Consider the following 24,693-nt stretch of genomic DNA (forward strand, 5'->3'; position numbering starts at 1 on the left):
CGAATAGAGTTGGTGGCTGGTGGTACCATTTGCTTCCCACCTGCTTTTCTTGTTCTCTTCTGCTTCTGCTCAGAAAAGAAAAAAATCTCTAAATCAGGCCTCAGCCCCTGACAATAAGATACCCCAAGCTCATCATCTCCCTATGGTGTGTGTGCCCGTCACTGCCCGGGGTCTAGGCTTGGGGAGGCCGTAATGCACAGCACATGCAGCTCTGAAGACCCAGGACATGGAGCAGTCAGTCAGGACCCTGGGGTGTTACAGCGGGGCTCCTCCCGTTCCCTTCCTTGCTTGTTCATACCGCATTACCTGGAATGGACAAGTCTTTGGAGACCCTACTCCCCAAAGCCAATTCCAGGTCTCTCTTATGTGTCTCAAAAACAAACAAACAAAAAACACCTTTAACTTGAATGGGGAGGGAGGGAGGCTGCATTTTTAGAAAGCAGTTTTTATTGTTAATGGCCATATTATTTCCAAATCAGGTCTCACTTTCTCCCAGGCCAACCTAGACTGTGATCCTCCTATTTTCCCCCTCCCCTGTAGCTAGTATGACAGACATGTACCACCATGCCCAGGTTTGTTATTATAGTTGTTGTCATTATTGTTGATGGGATATTAAGAACTCTGCCAAGGCTAGCCTTGAACCATGATTCTCCTGAATTTAGCCTCCCAAGAAGCTATGGTTACATATATGAGCCATCAGGCCCAGCCCATGACCACATTTCAGATGTCAGCAGATGTCTCCTGTCCCTAGTCTGTGTTTGGCAAGTGTAGTTGAGTAGAGAGACAGAGTCTGAGATTCCTGATAGGTGGTTGCAAGGGTGCTGTCTTCTCTGGGTTTTATCTCACTACTTTTTTTTAAGACTCTGTGGACAGGATTCACTTTCTTCAATTCCCTGAACCTCTTGGGAATGGATAGAATTTTCCTAATATTGTCATCTGTTTCCCCAGAGTCATGCATGCTGTTGCCTGCCACAGGTTTAGAGGTAGGAACACACTCCTGGAGCTAGGGGTGGGGGTGGAGGTGGGGCGGGGGGAGGGGGCAGCGGAGGGGGGGGTAGTGAAGAGTAGCAGAGTGTTTTGGCACTGATTGCATATGGCTGCCATTCTTGGACTGTGTAAACAGAAATGATGAGCCACTTCCTGTTTACCTAATGTCACCATCTTCCTGTGCTCATCTCCACACCTCCAGCTCTGCCCACTAGCCACATCTGTTCCTCCCTTTCTGTGACAGTGTGGGTGCTGTGAAATCCTCACGGCATATTTCTGTCTGAAAACCACCTTTTTTTTTTTTTTTTGCTTTTACAATTATAGCCCTGAGACTTGAGTTTCTTCTTTACCTGACCAGATCTGCTCACGTCTGGGAAGAAAAGTCACAAGTCATAAACAATTTCAGCGTATTTCCTTCTTCATATAAATAAGACATCCCACTCTGCATGACGTCAGTATAAAGCCACACCAGGTCATATACATGAGCTGCCCCCTTTGGATCCTTTCTTGGGCATACTTTGCCCATTTTCTGATTGGAACTTGGATAAGCCAAGCAAGCTGAATCGGATCTAAAATTTGAGCTAAATACTATGACAACAGAGATTATTTACAGAGAAAACAAGACATTGGAGTCCCTTCTCTGCAAACACTCAGTGCCTCAAAAAAAAACAAAAACAAAAAAAAACCAGAAAGTTCTCAGAAGCAGTTTATTTGAAACATCACTTTTTCTAGGATATTCACTTGACTCACCCTCTGAAATTGATAGTTCAACCTTACGAATTCGGAGTAGAAAGAAGTAAAAGGCCATTTATCTAATCCGATTCCTTGGGAAGAAAATACTTAGGCAATATTAAGAACCTTCAACTCACTAATTTTATAAAAGGGATGATTTATATTCTGCAGTCAGTAATGTGTGATAGTGATTATTTCTAATCCGTTAGAAGAGATCTGACATGCTATCCTTAAGATATAGCATGAAATCATCATGTATATTTCACCAAAGGAAGTAACAAGAATAATGACCCCTTTAGTCTACAATCATTTTACTCGAACACACTGCAACATGGTTTTGCCCTGGAGCAGAGAAGTAGGGTTTTTCTCTACTTCAAAAGAAATGAAAAATAATCATCACTCTTAGCCAGCACCATTACAGACTTCAGAGACTTTGGCATGAAATATTCAGAAAGTTTATTTTAGAATTCAATATTTTAAAAGCCTGCTTTAAAACTATTACTGTGATTAGTGGCTCTCTTGCTTGGGCTGGTCTTTGCTTTCAAAAGTCCTGTGTCATGGCCGATGCTATTTGTTGCTGCCACAGAATGTAATTTACCTCAACCACAGAAGCTCTATCGAAGGTATGTTATACATTGTTTTAGAATGTCCTCCTGGAGGAATCTGGACCACTACCCATGAGTTTTCCTTTCTTCTTTCAGATGCACTATGTTTGTGTATGGGTTTGTGTGTCTGTCTGTCTGTCTGTCTTCTGTATTGGAACTTGAACTCAGGACCTTGTGGCCTTACTTAGCTTTTTCACTCAAGGCTAGCACTCTCTCATTCAAGCCATACCTCCAGTTCTGGCATTTTGCTGAATAATTGGAGATAAGAGTCTCACAGATTTGTCTGCTTTGGCAGTTTTGGGACCACGATCATCAGATCTCAGCCTCCTGAGTAGTTAGGATTACAGGAGTGAGCCACCAATGCCTGGCTTATTTCTTATTTGTTTATGGCGTATTTCTCTGATTAAATATGTGTGTGTGTGTGTGTGTGTGTGTGTGTGTGTGTGTGTGTGTGTATGTTTTGTCATAGATAAGTGCAGAACAACTAGAGAAAAAATGATTTCTCCTTTCCTTGTATAATATATACAATTGGCTTCATCTCTAAATAAATTTAGAGTATTATTTCTGTATATTTCAATAATGACTCCAGCTTATATTTATTCTCAATGTAGACAAAAGATAGGTTTCTGTCTCACACAGAAACATGTAGATGATTTGGGCATTTACCCAAATGTTCACAAACAAGACCACACTAAAGCTACCAGCATGACTATGTTTATTGCAGCCTTATTTACCATAGCTAAGATATGGAACCAACCCAGATGCCCCTCAGTAGATGAATGGATCAAGAAAATGTGGTATATATACACAATGGAATTCTATGCCTCCATCAGAAAGAATGACATTGCCCCATTTGTTAGGAAATGGAAAGACTTGGAAAAAATTACATTAAGTGAAGTAAGCCAGGCCCAAAGAAACATAGGTCTCATGGTTTCCCTTATTTGCAATAACTAGTATATGTTTGAGTCAAGCAGAAAAGTTTAGATAAGTTGATGTTATGGAAATGAACCCTAAGATATGTATTCAAATGTTTTTTTTTTCTTTCATGCGATTGTGTCTAACACATTTATAAGATTATTTCATTGTTGCTTTGTATGTCCCTCCCGCACGGTATAACCCCTGCTTTCACTGTATTTGATGTTGTTATAATTTGTGGAAGGGAAGGGAAAAAACAAATCGTTTAAATAGGGATACAGGTGGACCCACTGCAACAATGAGACGTACAAGTCATTATGTCAAAAACGAACTTTACAACTTTGGTGGGGGGGGAGGAGGGTTCGGTGGGGGGCCGGGGGGGGGGGAGGATGGGAAGGATGGGAAGGGGAAACAAAGAGGAGGCTACAATGCTTGATAAGAAATGTACTCATTATCTTGTCCATGTAATTGTAACCCCTCTGTACAGTAGTTTCACAATAAAAAAAAAAAAGAAACATGCAGATGAAGATTCTAGTGTGTTCTTGATGTGAAATCACTGATGAGGATAATGTGTAAATATTTTTCTGTTTCGTGTTTCAGAGAGGCGGATCGAGACTCAGACGGTCATGTCAGCTTCAGAGACTTTGAATACGCCATGAACTATGGACAAAGTGAATCCTAACATTTGTGAACTAGGGTGGGCATTTGTGACGTTATCCATAGATTGACGGTCAAACAGACTGCTCTGCTCATAATGTGATCCCATAAATGTGTGATTAAATTCTTCAACTTTTTTTTTTTGGGGGGGGGAGTGTTTTTTTTTTTTTGTTGTTGGTTGTGGGGCTTGAACTCAAGTACTGTCCCTGAGCCTCTTTGTACTCTAGGCTAGTGCTCTGCCACTTAAGCCACAGCACCACTTCCTGTTTTTGAGTGGTTTATTGGAGATAAGAGTCTCATAGGGACTTTTCTACCTGGACTGGCTTCAAACTACAATCCTCAGATCTCAGCCTCCTGAATAGCCAGGATGCCTTCAAGTTTTTTTTGTTTTTTTTTGTTTTGTTTTTTTTTTAATTTAATTTTATTTTATTTGAGAACATACTGTACAGAGGGGCTACAATTACATGGGCAGGATAATGCATACATTTCTTACCAAGCATTGCAGCCTCCTCCTTTGTTTACCCTTCACCTCCCTTCCCAGCCTCCCCCCTCCCCCCACCCAATTATACCCCCCTTCCCCCCCCACAGACTTCAAGTTTTTGAAGGCCAATCATATTCTTGGTCTCAGAATCCTAGACATCGGGGGAACTCTGCTTTTTGTCACCCTCACCCCCCCCACACACACACCCCACACACACACTGCAGAGTAGAGAGCTCCACTTGCCTCATTTCCTAGTCCTCGCTAGCCACCTAGATCCCTGGTGCTCATCAGCTCCAAAGGGCTGGGGGCGGGGGGGGGGGGGGGGAAGCACCCTTTATCCTGCCAGTAACATATTCAACTTTGGTTGAAAAGGAAAAACATTCTTCCTGTTATTGCTTACTGTGTTCAAGCCATGAGCAAAGTGTTGGGAAAACAAAGACTGAAGTTCTCTAAGAAAATGTACTGGGAGTTCAAATCATGACCACACACTGGGTGCAGAGGATTGGCTAAACAAGACAAAGAAACCAGGATGTGGCAGAGGTCCTGGAGGGCAGAAGATGCATTTGTAGAATGCTATAAGGCCTGGCCTGGCCTGGGTTTTTTCTGAGAAACAGAATGCCTGGGATGCACATTTCTGGTTTTTGGTATGTTCTGCCATCAAACATGATTCAAGCTCTCCACAACCTCAGCCTCCATCTTGAGATTCAGATCTCTGCGCCTTGCAGACCCCGTAAGCACCAGTGATAGCTGTACTGGACATGGGGCATTTATTTAAAATTATTCCAGGCTACTAATATCAACCTTCATACAGGGTTCAGCTCACCATTCACAACGTTTAACAACGTTTGTGAAACAATCTTTGCTATAATTCATACTTTAAAGTATTAAGCATTTAAAGGTCAAGTAGAATGTAAATGTGTAAAACAGAAATATTAAGCAAGTTCTGTTCTCATAGAGATTATTAACAGATGATAGCTTTAATAAAGTTTTAAACTGTGATAAGCCAGATCAGTCCAAGGAGATAAAACAATTAAATGTAATTTGGTGTCCTGGAGTAGAAAGGAGACATAAGGTAGAGCCAATGCAAGAATTGAGCTCCAAGAGGTCTTGATAATGGTTCGTCAATGACAATATACTTCACTCATATAAAAGGTCTGCAATAGGAAGGACTGAGTGAAAAGTAGAGAATTGTCTATACTAATTTCACAGTTTTCCTATAAATACTTAAAATTATTCCCACATTAGAAGTTGGTTTAAAAATGGGAGTATATTCAAATATTAATAAACTGAACTCAATCTAAGCTGAAGAAACACTAAAAATCATTAAGCCTTGAAGATGAAATATTATTGCAAACACAAAATGAATTAATGATATCATTAAGTTAACCTGTGTGGGGGTTTTTTAGTACAAATTGTTCCCTCTGATAGAATGCCTTTTCTGATTTTGGGTAGGATTTAATTCAGCAAGTATTTCCATCATAAAGTGAATAATTAAGTCATTGAGTCTTATCTCAAGACTGAAATGACACGGATTTTAGACCTTTCTTTCTTTCCTTTCTTCCTTCCTTTCTTTCTTTCTTTCTTTCTTTGAACTTTGTCAGTCTTTGAACTCTGGGCCTGGGCGCTGTCCCTCAGCTCTTCAGCTCAAGGCCAGCGCTCTACCACTTGAGCCACAGAGCCACTTCCAGCTTTTTCTGTGCATGTGGTGCTGAGGAATCGAACCCAGGGCCTCATGCATGCAACGCAAGCGCTCTACCACTGAGCCACCTTCCCAGCCCCTAGATTTTTCTTTTAAATATAATTTTATTGTCATTCTTAAGGTATGGTTCAGATGAGTTACCATTTCACAACTTGGGTAGATTTTAGATTTTTTTAACTACAAAATATTGCAGAGCATGCTAATAAAGTGTCATTCTTCCAGCCAGTGCTGGAATTGCAATACCCTATCCGTCTCATTGCTCCCAGGAGGTATGGGTAGGAAGGGGGAGGCGGGGTCTTCTCCTACAGTGGATGTGGGAAGCAGACGCAAGGCTGGATGCTCTGGGCGACCCCCTTGACCCCCGACCAGGCAAGACGCTTTGTTCTCCACGACAGAAAACCACCCAGACTACCTTAGAGCACAAGAGAATTTGCTAGAAAACATGGCTATGTTTCCATGTGATGGAACCTAACAGAGAGAAGGCAAGATTTCAGGAGCCAACAGCTGCAGCGCCTGCAGACTTCCTTCCACACTCACCGACAGACGCACACTACCCTAGGGGACTGGCCCATGGCTTGTCCTGCTCCAAGTCTAGAGACCCCCAAAGAGGCTGTGTTGGGCCTTCGGATCAGTCCACTATAATTCACCTACACAACATGGACCTGGCCACTGAGGACTCATCCAGGTGTGCCCAGGGCCGGTGTAGACCCAGGCAGCCATCCCATTTCTTTCTTAGAAGAAAACACAGCTGCTACCTCATGGAGAAGGGAGAGGACGTTTGGGATTTGCTGCTTAGGAAGATTCAGGTTCTCAGAACAGAGACATGAAAAGGAAAAGCAAAGCACTGGCCCCTGCCTCCTTCCTCTCTTCTCTCTTTCCCTAGGCACAATCCATAATCTGCAAGCTCTTTCCACTGCTTCTCACTCTCAGATCCCAGTTGCCAGTCTTTAGCCTGTTTTCTGTTCATTGTGACCTTGTTAGTCGGACCTTAGTTGGATAGTTCCAAGAATGAGCATCTATTCAACTCAAGGTCAATGAGGCTGGGCATGGTGGTTCAAGTCTACACTTTGGCATCTCAGGAGGCAGAGATCAGAAGGATCACAGTTTAAGGCCAACATAGCCTCTCCCCATCCCCACCCCCAAAAGGATCTTAACAAAAAAGAAAGGAAGGAGGAAGGAAGAAAAGAAAGAAGGAAAGAAGAAGGAAGGAAGGAAAGAAAAAGAGGAAGGAAGGAAGGAAGAGGAAAAGAGAGAGTACGAGCAAGCTGGACACCATGACATGTGCCTTTCCCCAGCCAACATGAAAAGTGTAAGTTGTAAGATTGTGGTCCAGACAAAAATAAGACCCTAATCTCAAAAATAACCATGGCAAAGCCAGGCACAGTGGCTCATGCCTGTAATCCTAGCTACTCAGGAGGCTGAGATCTGAGGATCACAGTTCAAAGCCAGCCCGGGGAAGGAAAGTCCGTGAGACTCTTATCTCCAATAAACCACTAGAAAACCAGAAGTGGTGCTATGACTCAAACGGTAGAGCACTCACTTTGAGCTGAAGGAGCGCAGGGACAGTGCCCAAGCCCAGAGTTCAAGACCCATGACAGACAAAAAAAAAAAAAAAAAAATGGCAGCCCAGCAACAGTGGCTCATACCTATAATCCTGGCTACTCAAGAGGCTGACATCTGAGGATCGTGGTTCAAAGCCAGCCTGGGCAGGAAAGTCCATGAGACTCTTATTCAATTAACCACCAGAGAACTAGAAGTGGTGCTGTGGGTCAAGTGCTAGAGTGCTTGCCTTGCCAGTGCCCAGGCCCAGAGTTCAAGCCCCACCAACTCCCCCACACAAAAATACCATGTCAAAAAGGGATGAAGGTATGGCTCATATTGTAGAGCCTCTGCCTAGCAAGTGGATAGAAGACCCTGGCACAAGCAGACTGCTCTGCATGTCTGGCTGAGCAAGGAACCTGACTCAGGAGCAAGTGGTAGACATGCTCTCTGCCACGTAGCCTGGAGATCCAAGGCAGCTGGTTTGCGATGAGAGCAGAGAGAAACAATAGATGGTGAGAAAGGAGCAAGCGAAGAGATAGAGTAGCCTTGTGGTCCTGGGGTTCTTGTGGAAGCTTCTGTACACGTCCCAGGCATAACCCTTGGGGTCCTGCAAGGTAACCCCTTCATCCGTCCAATAAATCTTTCTGCTCCAGCCAGCTGCAGTTGCTTTCTGTCATTTGAAACCAAGAGAATCCTCTGTGGGGGCACATTCAGCCAAAGGCAGAGTCCTCCGTGACATTAACCTTTACCAGGGCTGCACAGAAGAGTCTTCTAGAGACCAAGAAGGAGCCATTGCAGGTGGCAGAGGAAGCTAAAGCTGCCGTGTCCCCTGCCTCTGTCCCCTCACCGTGATTCAGCACTGCCTTCCCTGTGCTAGCTGTAAGCTAGTAATGGCCTCAACCCACCAGCCCACCTCAGGCCTCATGGCTGCTTTCTCCTGAGTCCGAGCGGGCAGCTGCACCTCTGGAATCCTTTCAACCTCTGTGGCATTTCTGTGTCCCTTTCTCCTCCCATCTTTTCCAGTGTCCTGTCCCCCAACGACCTCATAAGTGGTTGTTGGTATTTTCCAAAACATTCTTCCAAAGATGATTTCACTCAGCCTAGACTTCAGCGATTGCTCTGATTGATAGGACTCCACAGACAAGTCTGTGCCTTTGATCTTGACTCTGTTCAACTCCTGCCTGTTCATCTGGCCATCAGGTATCTCCACCTCAGTACAAACTCACTGAACTAAAGTCCAAAGACGCATGGCTCCTCTCATTTTCAAAACTGGCTTCCTATTCTGCGTTTTCTATTTCTCATCGTGGCAATCTCTCCATCCACCCCATCCCCCACCCCACCCTCACCCCAGACTATCATCCGAGCCAGCAGCCTCCAAGTCTTTTCACGTCTCCGTCTTCCTCAGCTGACATGCAGCCATTCACCAAATCCCTCTGAGCCTGCCCCAGTAAAACATTCACAACCTTCTCCTCCATGGCATCCAGATATTTCTGCCAGTATCCCCCTTTCCCTTCCAGCCCTTCTAACCAGTCATTCTTTTTTTGCATAAAGACTCGTTGCTTCTCTCCTCTTTATTCATGTATCCAAAGATGAGTAGATGTGTGAGTGAGTAAGAAGCAGGCTCTGGTGTCAAGAAACTTTCATCTTTCCAGGGCACTGACAAAATTACTCCTCTCTGCTCAAAAGCTCTCAGCAACCCCCTTTTCTATTGGCTAATGTCTAAAGCTCTAACAGGCCAGCCCAAAGCCCTCTACAATGGGAGGTCAATTTACATTACCAGTGTCCTTCACAACTACCTCTGTCTTACCACACAACCAAGAGAGACACGTGCACCAAGTGGTCCTTTCACTAAATACACCACAATGGCAGGCAGAAAAGGAACAGCCTTAGAATGAAGAGCTGAGGAGATAATACAAAGATGCATTCATGCAAAAAAGAAAATGTATTTTAGATGACGTATTGGACCACCTCATCCTGATGAAGCTTTTCCATTCCCAGTTGTCTCCTCAAGATGCGAAGGGGTGAGTGGGAGGGAAACTAATGATGCTGGATCTTTTTTATATTTATTTTATTCTCAAAACTAGCGAGAGAAATATTTGCCATTCTTCTTTCCCTTTTTCTTTTTAATAAAAGAAACTGGCTCAGAGGTCTTAGTTCAGGCCCAGTGTTGGGGCTGATGGTGAGGAGGATGGGGATTGACGGGTATGCGGGGTGATGATTCAAACCTGCCAGCGTGCTCACAGACAGATCCTTCTTCCTCAACCATGACAGCTGTCTGCATTTTCCACTTGCCTTGGGATAGCAAGGCAGATAACTTTACCCACATTCATGGACCAACCCTCAGTCACATGGTGGGTAGCAATCATTGGTTTCATCCTACACACCACCAGAAATTACCCAAACTTCCTTTCATCATCCTTGGCCATTTTCTTTTCAGACACTTCTACCACATCTGCAAAAAGAATGTCCTTGTCAGACTCCAGTTGCACGAGTTGCATCAATGATGTGAGCTGACATGTGCCTCATTCTCTGTTCTCCTTCTCTTCCTCTTCCTCTTCCTCCTTTTACTGGTTCCGGTGGGTAATTTCTACTCTCATTCACACCTAAGGAAGTGGGAAATGGCCCAGCCTTTGAAAAAAAGTTTAGCAGTCTCTTAACAAAGCTAAACATAGTCTTGTCACCTGAGCCAGAAATCAAACTCCTTCGTTACTCAAAGCCAACTTCAAAAGACAAAAGATTAAAATATGCTACAGGCTCTTACAAGCCCTATTTGAAGACACTGAGTTCTAGAAATGTCTGAATAACAGAGCCATCTTTGAAGAGGCCTTCATTATCAGCAGGAAGTACTCGGGCACAGAAATTCTAAACACTCTCCACCGATCCTTCAGCTTGATGCTCACTATACGTAGACACTTGGAACTTCAGATTCATAAAAATAAACTCCTTAACAACCTTTGCTTAGCCTGTAACTTTTGAAGAATTTATTTGGAACTGTGAAGTCTGGCAGTTAAAATAAAACCCATAGACTTCAATTCAGTGGCCTGAGGGTTAATCAGCTTACAAAGCAACCTGACTTGCAATAGAAATTGAAAGTGTATTGGCCACATGGATTGAAAAGTCACCTACACATTTTACAATAATCAAATATAGAGTGCCCAATCTAAATTTCTCTTAGGTTAAGCTGATAAAGTAAATAACTCAGAAATGTGAATTTAAAAAAAATTTCAGACAAAATCAGGTTAATTTGCATGAAAACATAAACTGAAATTCAAACATATTCCCTAGGTTATGCTTTATTGATCCTTGAAAAAGAAAACTCAGAGTAAAACAGTTAAGTTGGCTAAAATATGTGACTTCAGTAAGAGCAATTGCAATAATATTAAATTTATGAGGAAAAAGAACTTGACCAAGGGGCTAGAAATATATTACAAATATTGTCATAGCAACAGTCACTGTAAGGCAGAAGTCGGTTTGGGCATTTTTTTTTACTTTGAATAAGAAAGCCAAGCTTGATTTTTAAATGACTTTTCTAGGGTCAAACGTGTCAGAGATAGTGCTTGAATCAATTTCTTTACCAAGTTTTCCTTACTACTGAGCTTGCAATGCTTATAGCATATGGTTTGTCCAATCTTTTCCTACCTCTTTCCCTCCCTCCCTCCCTCCGTTCCTTCCTTCCTTCCTTCCTTCCTTCCTTCCTTCCTTCTTTCCTTCCTTCCTGCCTTCCTTCCTTCCCTCTTTCCTTCCTACCCCTCCCTCCCTTTCTTCTTCCAATTCTCCATTCTTTCTTTCATTTCTCCCTGTCCCTCCCTCCATTCTTTCTCTCATCCTTTCCCCTTTCTCCTTCTGCCTCTCCTTCCCTTCCTCCCTCCCCTTCCTTACCTTTTTTTAACTTTTTCTTTCCTTCCCCCTTCTTCCCTTCCTTTTTTCTTTCCTTCCTTCCTCCTTCTTTATATCTCCCTTATTTTATCCCTCCCTTCCTCTTTTACTCCCTGCCTCCTTTATTTCCTTGTATCATATCCATAAATAGAATTACATGCACTGGGTCATTTGAGAGTCAGTCTGACCTGCTTCTTGGCTGATATCCAAACATATATTCAGCAGAATTTTTCTCTTCTTACCACCAAAATTCCAGAGCACTTGATAGCTTTGATCACATATAGGGACTTCTTAGGCATCTTCTCTTCAAATACTGTTTTTACCACATCTGTGAAGAGAATGTCTTGTCAGACTCCAATTGCACATGTTCTACGTCAGTGATGTTAGCTGACATGTATCTTGTCCTTCGTTCTCCTCCTCCTCCTCCTCCTCCTCCTCCTCCTCCTCCTCCTCCTCCTCCTCCTCTTCACATTCCTTTTCCTCCTTTCTCTCACTGGTTTCAGGGAGTAATTTCTACCCTCATTCACACCTAAAGAAATGCAACATGGTCTAACATTTGGAAAGTAGTTTGGCAATCTCTTACAAAACTAAATAAACAGTAGTTTTACTGAATGACATAGAGCTCAAGTTCCTAAGTATTTTACCCAGCTAACTTGAAATCATATCCATACAAAAACATGCATATGAATGTTTATAGCAACTATTCTGGTTGTCAAAAACTGGAAGCAACCAAGATACCTCTCCAAGAAGTGAATGATATTCTGCAAAATACTTGAGAAGTACTCCTCAAATTGTTAAGGTCCTCAAAAGCCAAAAAACTTGCTCCCAAGAGGAAGCTAAAAGCAAGACTAAATTCAATCTGATGGATGAGATCCTAGAACTGAAAAGGGGCCATGAGGTAAAAATAGGAAATCTGAGTAAAATACAGACTGTAGTAAATCCTAATGTACCAATACGAGTTTGTTCTCTGTAGCAAATTTACCATACTAATGGAAGATGCTAATAATAGGGGAATTTAGTACATCTTACAAAGGAATTCTCTTCACTGTCCTCACAATTATTTTGTGACTTCTAAAATTAATAGTTAATTAATTGTTTTATGTTTTTGGTTGGCCTTTGTGGCTTGAACTCAGAGCCTGGGGATTGTGGCTGAGTCTCTATACTCAAGGCTAACACTCTACCACTTGAGCCACAGCACCACTTCCAGATTTTTCTGAGTACTTGATTGGAGGTAAGAGTCTCACAGACTTTCCTGCCTGGGCTGGCTTCAAACTGTGATCCTCAGATCTCAGCCTCCTGAGTAGCTATGAATATAGGTGTGAGCCACCAGCACCTGACTAAAAGTCTCTGTGGCGGAAATGTAAGCCCTTGTCACTATTTAAGTGTATACTGAAAGCTGACATGTCAAAAACTTCCAAAGGTAGTACAGAATTGTTCAAAACCTTGATTAACCACCACTCAATGGGACCTTTCTGGGCCCTCCTAGCTTTGTGTGTGAGCTCTTGAAGACGCGCTTCTGGAGTCAGGCTTTTGGCAGGAGAAGTATGCTCACAGGCTGGTGTATGATTTGACTCTGGAAATGAAGAGACCTCATGTAGTTTAAGTACCTGTTTGTGGATTACATTTTTAAGAATATTCAAAACAACAAGGAAAATGTTCCCAGTCCTCTATGAGGGACTCTACATATGCATTCCAAGGAAGGAAATCCCTTTGCTTCAGACCATTGAAAAGAAAACTCTTTAGATTTCTTTTGACCCTGATCATTTGTTCAGTGCTGAGAAGACTGTAAGGAGCAATGAACCCAGAAGGTGTACTTAATGGACTCCCTCTGGCACTAATCAGTGGAGCGTGGCCCATGTCCCATTGCTCTCCTGCAGTCACAGTGGTTCTACATCAGCTCTGCCGTGAGTTGTAGTATGGTCATTGAGAGATGGTTACTCGGGGACTAGTTTGGTTTCACTAAGTTAATGTTCTGTTCATGGAGGTTAGCTGGCATAAGGTCTAGATTCCATCTAAGCTTTTATTTCATATACAGACCATAGTATTCTGTTTAAAAGTCTAAACAATCATATTTAACCCTGTAAAGTGACCTTTACAATTCTGGTATGTTTCTGTATATTTAACTACATGTGAAAAATAAGTCATTTTTTTAAAAAATTGCTCTAGAGATTTACTAATCTCAAAATATCAATGTGTCAGTTTTATGTTTATTATTTTGACCATTTTCATGATCGTATACTAGTTACATTTTCAAATTTTTCTTTCTTGTGTTTTAAGAGGCAAAAATGTCTTTTATATCCAAAAGAGAGAGAGAATATAGATATAGATGATATAGATATAGATGGTATAGATATCGTTAGAGGGAAATTTCTCTGAGGCCATGTGGTATGGCGCCTAAGAATCAGGAGACATGTTTGATGACTCTTCATTCAGCACGTACTTCTTATGCTCTTTAGGAAGGCAACCCCTCTTCGTGGGCCTCAGTTTCCTCTTTGTCACCAATTTCAGTGAGGAGATCCACTTAGATAAATGAGGCTCAAGGCCCATTTGCTTTATAAAGTCCATTCAGACTGTTCTAACAAATTTCCAGACTGTGTTTAAACCACAGGCGTTGATTTTTTCTAACCAGGGAACCCAATCAAGGCAGCTATGGATTTGGTGTCAATGGAGAACACACCTCCTGGTTCATAGATGAGCTTCCTTCCAGCCATATCCTCACGTGGTGGAAAGGACATGAGAGCTCTCTCTCAAGTGCACTTACAGGGGCACTAATGGGTTCATAAGGGCCCCCCCCATGACTCACTTACCACCCCAGGGTTCCACTCCCATGCCATCACAGTGAGGGTTCGGATTTCAATGCATAAGTTCAATGTATTTTATTTGTTGCACATCATACATGAGTTATTATTCTATGCACAAAGCATGCCATAGGTATGCTTTGATAATTATTTGGTCAAAGATGATAAATGGGCATTTTTTCTTAATAGGGGTTCACAGAACCTTTAAAATACTCAAGTCATTATATCTATTCAGTTTCTCAAATTTAGTTGATGCACCATGGAACTAAGAGAGAAGAGAGAGAGAGAGAGAAAAGAAACTCATGTTCCAAGGAGCAAACCTTGAGAACTGATCGATTCACTAGTCCCTACCAGTGTCTTACAATTCACGTTTTTATGACTTTTTATGAAAACACGGCCCAAAGTCGTCCTGGCAAGATCTGCTATGACTTGACATCTTAGAGCCATCTGCTGCTCTTCAGCTGTCCCTCCTTCATCTCCTCCCTTCACACCCCAAAAGAAGACATTGGAACATCTCCACTTAAGATTCCAATCATGGAAGAAGGGGTGGGATGTGCACACGTTTAACGTTGATCTCTGATAATGAAGTAACATCAATGCTAATCTAAAAGAGCAGCTGCTTTGGAAATCGAAGCATAAGACAGATGATTTTTACTTTAATTTGAAATTGATTTTTTTTCAGTTCCTCCATGTTTCCTTCATGCTATCACGGGTGTCACTATTTAATAGATCATAACTGAATACACCAGGCTTTCATACACAAGACTTCTTAAAGCAGCAACAGATTATTCACATTTCATTAATAAAGAAATAAGATGACATACAAAGTTCTTATTCCACATATTATTAAAGAAGACAATCTTGGTGAGTCAGATACGTGATTGCTGAATGGATTTAGAAAACGTCCCTGCCTTCTCAGCAACAAAGCCCTCGAAATCAGGCTATGTGATGAGGAATATTTGCAACAGGTAAGAAAAATGGTCATGAGGCATTGGTGAATAGGAGGCAGTGAACTTAATTTTCATGTAAGGTGTCAGAAATAGGGATGCTGTCGCTGCTGAAGAGAGAGAGAGGTATTGCTTTGCAAAGGAGAAGCAGAAGAAGCAAGGCTTTGAGTCAAAGCCCAGCCCTGTACTGTGTTCCAGTGCGCGCACGCGCGCGCACACACACACACACACACACACACACACACACACACACACACACACACACACACACACACACACACACACACACACACACACACACACACACACACACACACACACACACACACACACACACACACACACACACACTGGAACTCAGGAACAGCGGTATTAAAATTCAGGGTTCTCCATGCTTTCCATGCTCTTTTGCATTTGATTCTTGCAGTAGAAGACAGAGGTAGAGTTGAAATTCTCCTGAGAAATGATGCCACTACTGGGAAGTGACCAAGGTGGGAATTTTGAGTCTCAGTAGTCCGTCCCTGAGGCTGACTTCAGACCCGCAGGTACCGAGAGAGGGAAGACCCCTGGACTGGATGTGAGGAAATACTAGCTGCTCTCTCTGGCTGAGTCCCCCAAAAGATTTGAACATTTTCAGGAATGGAATTGAGGGCCTGAACCTCTGGAGTCCTGGAAGACGCAGTCTCCATGCACTTTCCTGCCCTATCAAGACTTCTCGTAGAGCTGGCCACAGCCACACACTCAACTACAACTTTCTTCATGGATAGGGACCACAGGAATGGAGACTTGTAGACCATTATTCACACACCTGCTTCTCCCTGGGAACACATACACACCCCTGCATGTCTGTCCCATCAGTTGCTGAGTTACTCTGTACCACCACCCTCATGGAGGCTAGCCCCTTGTCCCCTGGGCAGTGCCCTTTCACAGAGCTCGGGCACACGTTCCCTTCCTCAGGATGCTAGTCAGACCCAGAGTAGTGCAAGACTCAGGCAGGGCTTCATCTGCTCAGATCAACAGGAGAGAGAGGTCCTGTCACCCTGAGATTTCAAGACCTAAACAATCATCTCTCGCCACTTGGCTCTCTCCCCACATGGCTGAGTTTTGCCAGACAGATTGAAAGGCAAAACATTCTCCAAATCAGTGGATTTAGAAAACGGGACGAAGGACATAAAGTGGACGTAGCCAGAAAGGATACAATGGTGACTTACCCGGAAACAAGATAAAGCTATCTTAGCAATGCCCCTTTCCAGGGTGGACACAAAGTTTAACCAAATTACAATAGAAATACCAGTGGTGGCCCAGTTTTAGTTGGAAGGGGCTTCGGTGGTGGTGGTGGTATTGTTTGTCTCTTTGCAGAAGCAGTCAGGAAAGTGACTAAAAGCTGATTCATTTGCAGGGTTTTTCTTTTGGAAATGAACATTCTGGCACGATTTTAATTGGGTTTTAGTTGTTGTTGTTTTAATTCTCACAGTGATGGCTTGGCTATGTCTTTCGGGACTGCGGAGGGAAACTGGCATCTGGTGTTTGAGGATTCTGGGGATTTGCACCATATTTATGTGTAATAACTATACAGTAAATAAACAGAATGAATAATTAAGTGAATAATGAGTTTCCTAGAAAAGAGGATTCCTCTGAAGACTTTGACAGAAATCCTCCCCCCCCCCCCCCGCCCACCCCCACCCCCACCTCCCCAGCCTCCTAGCCTCCTTCCCGCATGGCGGTTCCAGGGCATCCGTACCGTGTCATCATCGTTGCAGAAAGCAGCGACGACGTTTTCCAGATTGAAATCAAGTGTGCCATTAATCAAATGAGAACATTTCTCTCACTTGTATATTTTTTCCGGTGGCAACAATGTTGAATTTACACTTCTAAGAATGATCCTTTTTTTGTGGAAAAAAAAACATAACCCCATAGAGATATATTTGTCTCTGTAAAGACAAAATCCATGAGATTAAATTTCATTGAATTGTGTTTCTCTGAGGAACTGAAATCTTGAAGTCCCAGGAATTGGCAGTATCCAATGAAATTACATAAATGCGTGCTAATGTGTATACCCAGCCAATCCAAGGTGTCCTTGCTTCTGGGGGCAGCCCAGGCCTAAAGCAAGTCCTTTTGGAGGTAACACCCACCCACCGCCATCACTCAGTCAAAGATTTTATCTATGCACTCATTCATTTGATACTTACTGAGCATTTATTATATACCGAGCACTTGGACCAGGTTCAGGGACACCTGGCTGAGGGAAAGCAGGCCACATAGTGAGTCCTCTCAGAGTTCACTGGCGATCGGCTAATGAAGCAGATTGTAAGGGTGATAGCTTCTGTGAAAGCGAGTATTTGAGTATTAGGCTGCTATAACAAAATACCCCACTCTGTGCCACTCACACACAGAAACTGCATTTCTCAGCGTCCTGGTGACAAGACCAAGATCAAGATTTTTTCCTAGTTTTCTGTCTTTGATCATCTTCTCAAAGTGTCTTCACATGGCCTTTTTTTCCTATGTCTGTTACACTTAGACTCTCCTTTTTGGTCCAAACCTCCTCAAATCAATGTAAATCCAAGAGAAAAAAAAATAGGACGACCACCACCTGTTGGAAAGTGACTAGACAGTTTCCAACTTAACTATTCAGACAAAACAATATAATCACTCTGGCTCATGCCTATAATCTTAGATACTTAGGAGGCTGAGACCTGAGGATCACATTCAAAACCAGCCCAGGCAGGAAAGTCCATGAAATTCTTATCTCCAATTAATCACCAAAAGCCTAGACTTGGAGCTAAGGGAGAACACTTTGGCCCTGAGTTCAAGTCCCAATAGCAGCAAACACACACACACACACACACACAAAGATATAATCTCAAAACTAAGTTATACCTGATTTAGACAATACATTCATTGATTCATTCATTCATTCAAACACTTATAGAGTCCTGTCTGGATCAGGGTATTAAGTAGTTACAAAGTCAAGTAGAACATTGTCACTGTCCTCAAATAGCTTCAGAGTCTAAATGAGCATTATAATTAGACTTCAAATGAATATTTACCTGACCACATCAAACAAATACAGAAGGAAAAGCTGTTTTCTACCCAAAGGACAGTCAACTCACCTCTCCTGCTAACTCACTCTGCTTTCAAGGGCAAAATCAAAGCTACTTGGTCCCAGCTAAAGTTATTTCATGGTTGCTACTCTATCTATTAAGACAACTCATGTCTGGTATCTCCTTTTGCCAAAAGAATTCTATTTCTGTAATTCATTGCAAAATTCAAGGCCATTTCATTAGGGGGAAATACGCCATATCATTATTAGAACAAGCCTTTCTATTTTTGCTCAATTTTGAAACTGACAATCTACAGACTATTTTTAGCTCAGTCATGTGAGATTATTTGTTTCCTGATTATGTGAAGTTTTGCCTTCGGACTAGTTAACATGAATTTTATGCTCACTTATTATGTCACATGCTCCAATTCAATTTATTTGAAAGTGGATTCTTTGGGGAAAACTGTAAAGCTAATTTGAATTGATTCTTTAGAGATTTCATTTTAAATGAAGTGCTAGAAAAAAAATTGGCAGACAAAGTGAAAAAATGAAATTGAATTTTCTTCTTCAGCTACTCACTGGATTCAGAAACTCTTGCTTTTTTTTTTTTTTTTTAGGCTGCCAAGGGTTTTGATAGAATGTTTGATGCAATTTTCCTTACACTTATCTTAAACTTCACTGCCTTTGGTTTGGTTGTTCAGCTGCAAAATGGTTTCCTGATATTTCCACAGGGAGGGAGAGGGTGGCAATCAGAGTTCTTGCTTAAGGAAGTATTTCATACTTTAATACTAACTTTCTGCCATCCATAATGTCACCTCTCCATCAAACATCTTGCATAAAGCAGGTGTTTTGATTCGGGAGTGAATGAACATATACCATTAGCGGACAAAGTTGTTTGGGGGACGGGGAGGTAGAATAAAATCAAATCCTCAGATTCCCCTCACTTTGTCCAGTTGCTATTGCATCTTTTCATACCTGATGGAGTTACAGCTTGAGGGATGTATGGAAAGAATAGGCAGGAGGCCGAGTGGTTCATTTCCTGTCCTCCACCGACCCCCAGCGGAACTTATTGGTCTCCAGTGGTGGGTTCCCAGCTAATCAGAAACAGCTGCCATCCATGGAGGGCTGGGCCTGGAATTGGTCCATCTGAGGCCTCCAGATGATTTACATCGCATTATTAACCATCGAATGGGAAATACATAGCAGGCACATGTCTGCAATTTCATTGGGGGAGGGCGCACTCTCTCTCTTTTGGATGTGTCTTTATAAGGTTTTTTTTTTTTTCCCACCCTCATTTCCCACCCTCACCCCCCCCCCAGTTTTTCCATTTCTGCTGCTATAACAAAATACTGCAGGCAGGGTACATTATAAACACTAGCAGTTTATTTGACTCACGGAGCTGGCGGCTGGAAAGCACAAGGTGGAGGGGTTGCACCTGGGGGAGGCCTTCTTACGGTGTTATAACATTATATAGTAGGGAATGGGCGGGGTGAGGAGAGCTGCAAAGAGAGAGGAGAGGAAGGGAGGGGAAGGGAGGAGTGGGAACGGGGAAGAGAGGAGAAGAGGCCAAGCTTACTCTCCTGAGCATGACCCACTCCTCTGACTAGTGTGAATCTATTTTGAGGGCATAACAAATCTCAGTCTTGCCATACGGGTGACTGAATTTCCACTGTAGCTCCTTCTGTTGCTGTGGACTGTGCCACTCGGCTAAGAACAAGCTCAAGGAGGATCTTCAACCAGTTTCCCTCCGCCCCATGTATCATCAAGTATTTGGGGATACGCCCTCGACCCAGGTAAGTCTTGAAAGAAGCTAGTCATGGCTGCATGTATGTGTATGTGTGTGTGTATGTGTGTGTGTGTGTGCACACGCGTGTGTGTTCTGATCACAGGGCTAATGGTGTGATGTGAAGACTTAAGCAATTGCGTTTGGGTAGAAGCAGCAGACTTTGTCCACGAGGGACTCAGGGAAATTTAACAGTGGCCCACAGCAGGTTGAATATAAGTACAATCAGGGCTATGTAACTGTAACTCAGCCTATGTGATATTTGTTTTTATACTGGACAGTTATAAAATAAGGGTGTGATGCCAAAAAGGGTGCAGGAAAGCCAAGTCTCTTGGCCCACCGAAATCATAACCCACCTGGGTAGAACCTCAATAACACGGAGCAGAGGACTGATTGTAGACACTGGCCGTCTGTGGCTGTGGGTGCTGTGGGAAGGCGGCAGCAGGCCCTTTCGCTGCCCTGGGCTGCAAGGCCCGTGATGAAGGTTGCTCTCAATGCTGGCTAGCTTTGTCTCGAGAGACATCATGTGGGGGTTCAGCTGCTCCTCGTATCTTAGGGACAGAGGCCAGAGATGTTGCCAGATGTCCTGTCTCACACAGGACAGCCCCACCACAGGAATCATCTGACCCCCGATGGGTCTGTGGTGCCGGAAATGGGGCACGCTCGTGTTAGAGAGGCTGCATCCTGCAAGGCCAGCTCGAGCCAAGGTTTTTATCTCTCGACGTCCATCCAAGGTCAGGGACGACTTGAAGACAGGGCTGCTGACCTTGGCTATGGAGCTGCGCTTGCCTCTGGGAGCAGCTAGCACCCAGGAGGAGAGGAGTTGTGTGGTCACTGAGGAGAGGGGAGGGACCTGGCCTTTGTCCTGGATGAGCAGGAGTGGAAGTGGGTCTGCAGTAATGCCCCGAGCCCCACCCAGGCATGTGTCTTACCCCACCCCACAGAGTTCAAAGACTGGCACTTCTGCCCTCGGAATCTCATGCTTGCTCCATTCCTGATCAACCTGCACTTGGAACTTGACAATGGAGGGAATGCTAGAAAACATAGCCGTAGCTCGGCAAATGGACAGACCACCATAGTAGGCCCTGTGGATCTCTGCTCACTAGTGTTTTCCACACAGGAAACAGGGTTTTCTTCGCTTCCCTCCTCACATTGCATGCATTTAAGTTTGATAGGCTATTTGCTCTATAATTTAGATAGCAGGGTCCCAAAACCCCATGTGTACAAGGCTGTCAGCGGCCTCTTGTGTTACTGGTGGGATGGTTAGATGGGAAGAAGTTAGGTTACTGGGGGCCATGTCCTTAAGGAAGAGATCAGAACCTCAGCCCGCCTTTCTTCCTCTCCTTCCTGGCAGCCATTAGGTAAACAGCTCCCTGGACCCATACTCCCATCAGGCTTTGCTGCCTTACCACAGACTCAAAGGCCATGAAACCTCTGAAACAATCACTGAAAACCTTCCTTCTCTATAAGTTGATGATCTCAAGTGTTTCATCACAGCGATGGAGAGCTGACTAGCACAATATTTAATTTGTTCAATCTATAAACACTGCGAGTATCGTTTATTCTGCTAGCTGTGCGTATACCCAGACACCCAGTTGCCCAGACAATTAATATGCCCCAGCTGTCTGCGTTAGACGTGGCCACTGACAGCCTCTCACATATATGGAAAGGCATGCAAACATGCCAGTTTCAATGCTGTACCTTCAGACCCAGCTGCACATTCTTCCATGTGCTCTGTCCCCTTGCTATCAGCTGGAACTCCACACATGGGGGCGATTCAGCATTAACTTATGGTGAGAGGAGCAGAGCACCAAGCCGGAAAAAAACCCCTGGAGGTTCCATAGTCCAGATGTCTTTCCCATAAGCACCCATTTTGTTTCAGGAGTTCTGGGTGAGCCTGTTAGTTCCTGTAGACAAGTTTTTTTTTTTTAAATCCACTTCAAATTAGTAGAAAAGAGAACATGTGTGGAAGAGTAAGAGTTGCAGGTGAAGGTAGATGTCAGGGTTCAAATAGTTGTATATCACTGAGAGATGTCTATTTCTCTCAACATCAGTTGTGTGGAGGAATGCAGAAAGGAGGGATCTGAGAAGTGCCAGGCTTCCAATTTCCTTCTGGCTCATGGCCTAAAGAACACAATGGTTTCTCTCCCAATGTCTCCCCCACTGCGCAGAGCAAAGGTGAATGGTCCTGCTGTGGTCACAGACTTACCCCTAGATCAACTATGCAAAGCCCAGAAGAGAGGAGGTAGGAATCAACCTGGAGTTGAGAGCGGGTATAGTCTCACTCAAAGTTAACCAAAATAGAGGCAGGACAGAGCCAGTGAGAGGAGGTCAGGATGTCTCAGTCAGTATTCTGAGGAATGAAAGCACTCTCAACTGGAGAAGGTAGGAAAAGCTTCACAGCAGAGGTGGAATGTGAACTCAGATGTTGCAAGACAGAGTTTAAGAGTGGATAAAGAAGGGCAAACCCCACCAGGCACTAATGATTCACACTTACAATCTTTGCTACTCAGCAGGTTGAGATCTGAGGATCATGGTTCAAAGCCAGCCCAGGCAGATAAATCTAAGAGACTCTTATCACCAATTCACCAATAAAAATCCAGAAGAGGAGCTATGGCTCATGTAGTAGAGTGGCAGCCTTAAGTGAAAAAGCCAGTGAAAAGCACAAGGCCCTGAGTTCAAGCCCCAGTACCAACACACACAAAAGAAGGAAATACCCTAACTTCTTTCTTGACTATTTCCAAAGGCTCAACAAACTCAGCAGCCCAAAGAACGTAAAGGGCCATGTTGTTTTTCTTCCTCTTGTCATCAGACTGGGATGAGAAGTTTCCCTCTGGGCATCAAGTCCTTCCAGTCATGACCTACAGAGGAAGGATATGGCCAAGAGGACAAGAATCTATAGCCCAGACACTCCTGCGTAAGACAGGAAGAAAGCGTCACTACCTGAAGCCTGGCTGCAAAGCGTAAGTGGCAGCTCCCCTAATCAGTACAGAAAGGCTCGTTATGTAAGTAAATGATTCAAATAGAAAGTGACTTACCCTAGGAAACATATGTTGCTCCTTTTTGTTTCTCATATTTCTAGAATGGTTTCAAGTTTGAGGTGGAAGAGCTTGTAATTTGCATATTTTTAAAATCAATTCTCAAACGGTCTACTGTCAGGATTTTAGAGATACAGTTTTTATGAGCCTTTAAATAGTTGAATAAGGGGCTGGGAAGGTGGCTCAGTGGTAGAGCCCTTGCCTTGCATGCCTTGCATGCCTGAGGCCCTGGGTTCGGTTCCTCAGCACCACATAAGCAAAAAAGAAAAAAGCCGGAAGTGGCGCTGTGGCTCAAGTAGTAGAGCGCTAGCCTTGAGCTGAAGAGCTGAGGGACAGCGCCCAGGCCCAGAGTTCAGGCCCCACAACCGGACCCCCCCCCCCAAAAAAAAAAAACAAATAGTTGAATAATTTTTCAACCAGTCAGGCTCCCAGAGCCTGTGGCTCCATTCTTCATCACAGTTCTCGCTCATTTCTTACGTTAATGTCTTTCTAACTGAGTAAGGCTGCTTTTGGCTGGGCTTCAGAAACTGGTAGCTGGCTTGGACCTTTCCCAGTGGTGGAAGATAAGGGAGACAATCATGTTTCTGCTCCTCTTGATGATGATGATGATGATGATGATGATGATGATGCTGATGATGATGATGATGATAATGATATCATCTTCACTTGTCTTCTGTACAATCAAAGTTCTAGACTGACTGTGTGGCTCAGTGGTAGAGTGCTTGTATAATATCCATGAGGCACTTAGTTCAATCCCTTAGCACTGCCAAAGCAAACACAGAATCAAGGTGGTTTGATGCTGCTATAAGAACCTGCAGGGATTCATTACTTCTTAGATGTGTGATTAATGGAATGATTTCTTTGGGTGGAAAATTCCTTCCATGGATCACCCAGTTGGCTTTGAGATGTCTTTCAGCACTGGACTCCAAGGGGTCAGGAATCCTTTCAGGACTGCAGTGGATCAGGTTGGGTGTGTCTGACTTCAGTGGGTACAGAGACACAACTGATTTAATGTCATTGGATTGGTTTGACTGACAAAGAAGGTTTTATTATTGTTTCAATCCTGTCCTCCCTATTTCACTTCCTACACACTGCCATGTAGGACTTGGGGCTCGTGGGGTCTCCCTTGGGAGAAGTATATACTCCCCTTCCCCTGGCTTTGGTGTGCCATGACTTGGCTAAGAAGGTATGTGCCAAGGAGACCACATGCTTCAGTAGCAGAAGCAAGGGTTCACATGGGGTGTGTAATGTGCGAAACGCATATTGGTTATTGTAGGTTGCGGAGATGTCAGTTTATTTGTTACAACCATATACCTGGTTAAAAAAAAAAAAAAAGCTGACTGATACAAATGGTCACTAATTACCCTGAATACCTCAATGAAAAATGGTCCCATTCTGTGGGCATGTGAATATTGACTAAACTTATGACCAATCTACCTGAGAAAAGTGAATCTGAAATATAAGAAAGCTAAACCAACAGTAACAAGAAGCCACTGTTGCGTATGGATTCTGAAAGGACTATACAAATCACAGCATTGGAAGGAGGGTACGAGAAGCTGGTGTCCTCAGACCTTGTTGATGGCAGTCTAATGT

General features: G+C 43.4%; 1 protein-coding gene across 1 annotated transcript in view; it reads left to right on the forward strand.

Annotated features, from left to right (window-relative positions):
- The window catches only part of LOC138810592 (EF-hand calcium-binding domain-containing protein 11), a 135,895-nt gene extending 131,896 nt beyond the window's left edge, over positions 1–3,999 (forward strand). Inside the window, exon 6 of the mRNA XM_069997793.1 lies at positions 3,840–3,999. Coding sequence (XP_069853894.1) covers positions 3,840–3,921 — 82 coding nt within the window. The 3' untranslated portion in view covers positions 3,922–3,999. The remainder of the gene's footprint in view (positions 1–3,839) is intronic.
- Positions 4,000–24,693: the final 20,694 nt, after the last annotated feature.

The sequence above is a fragment of the Dipodomys merriami genome, unplaced genomic scaffold (genome assembly GCF_024711535.1).
Source record: "Dipodomys merriami isolate MVZ:Mamm:240054 unplaced genomic scaffold, mDipMer1.0.p SCAF_50, whole genome shotgun sequence".
NCBI lineage: Eukaryota > Metazoa > Chordata > Mammalia > Rodentia > Heteromyidae > Dipodomys > Dipodomys merriami.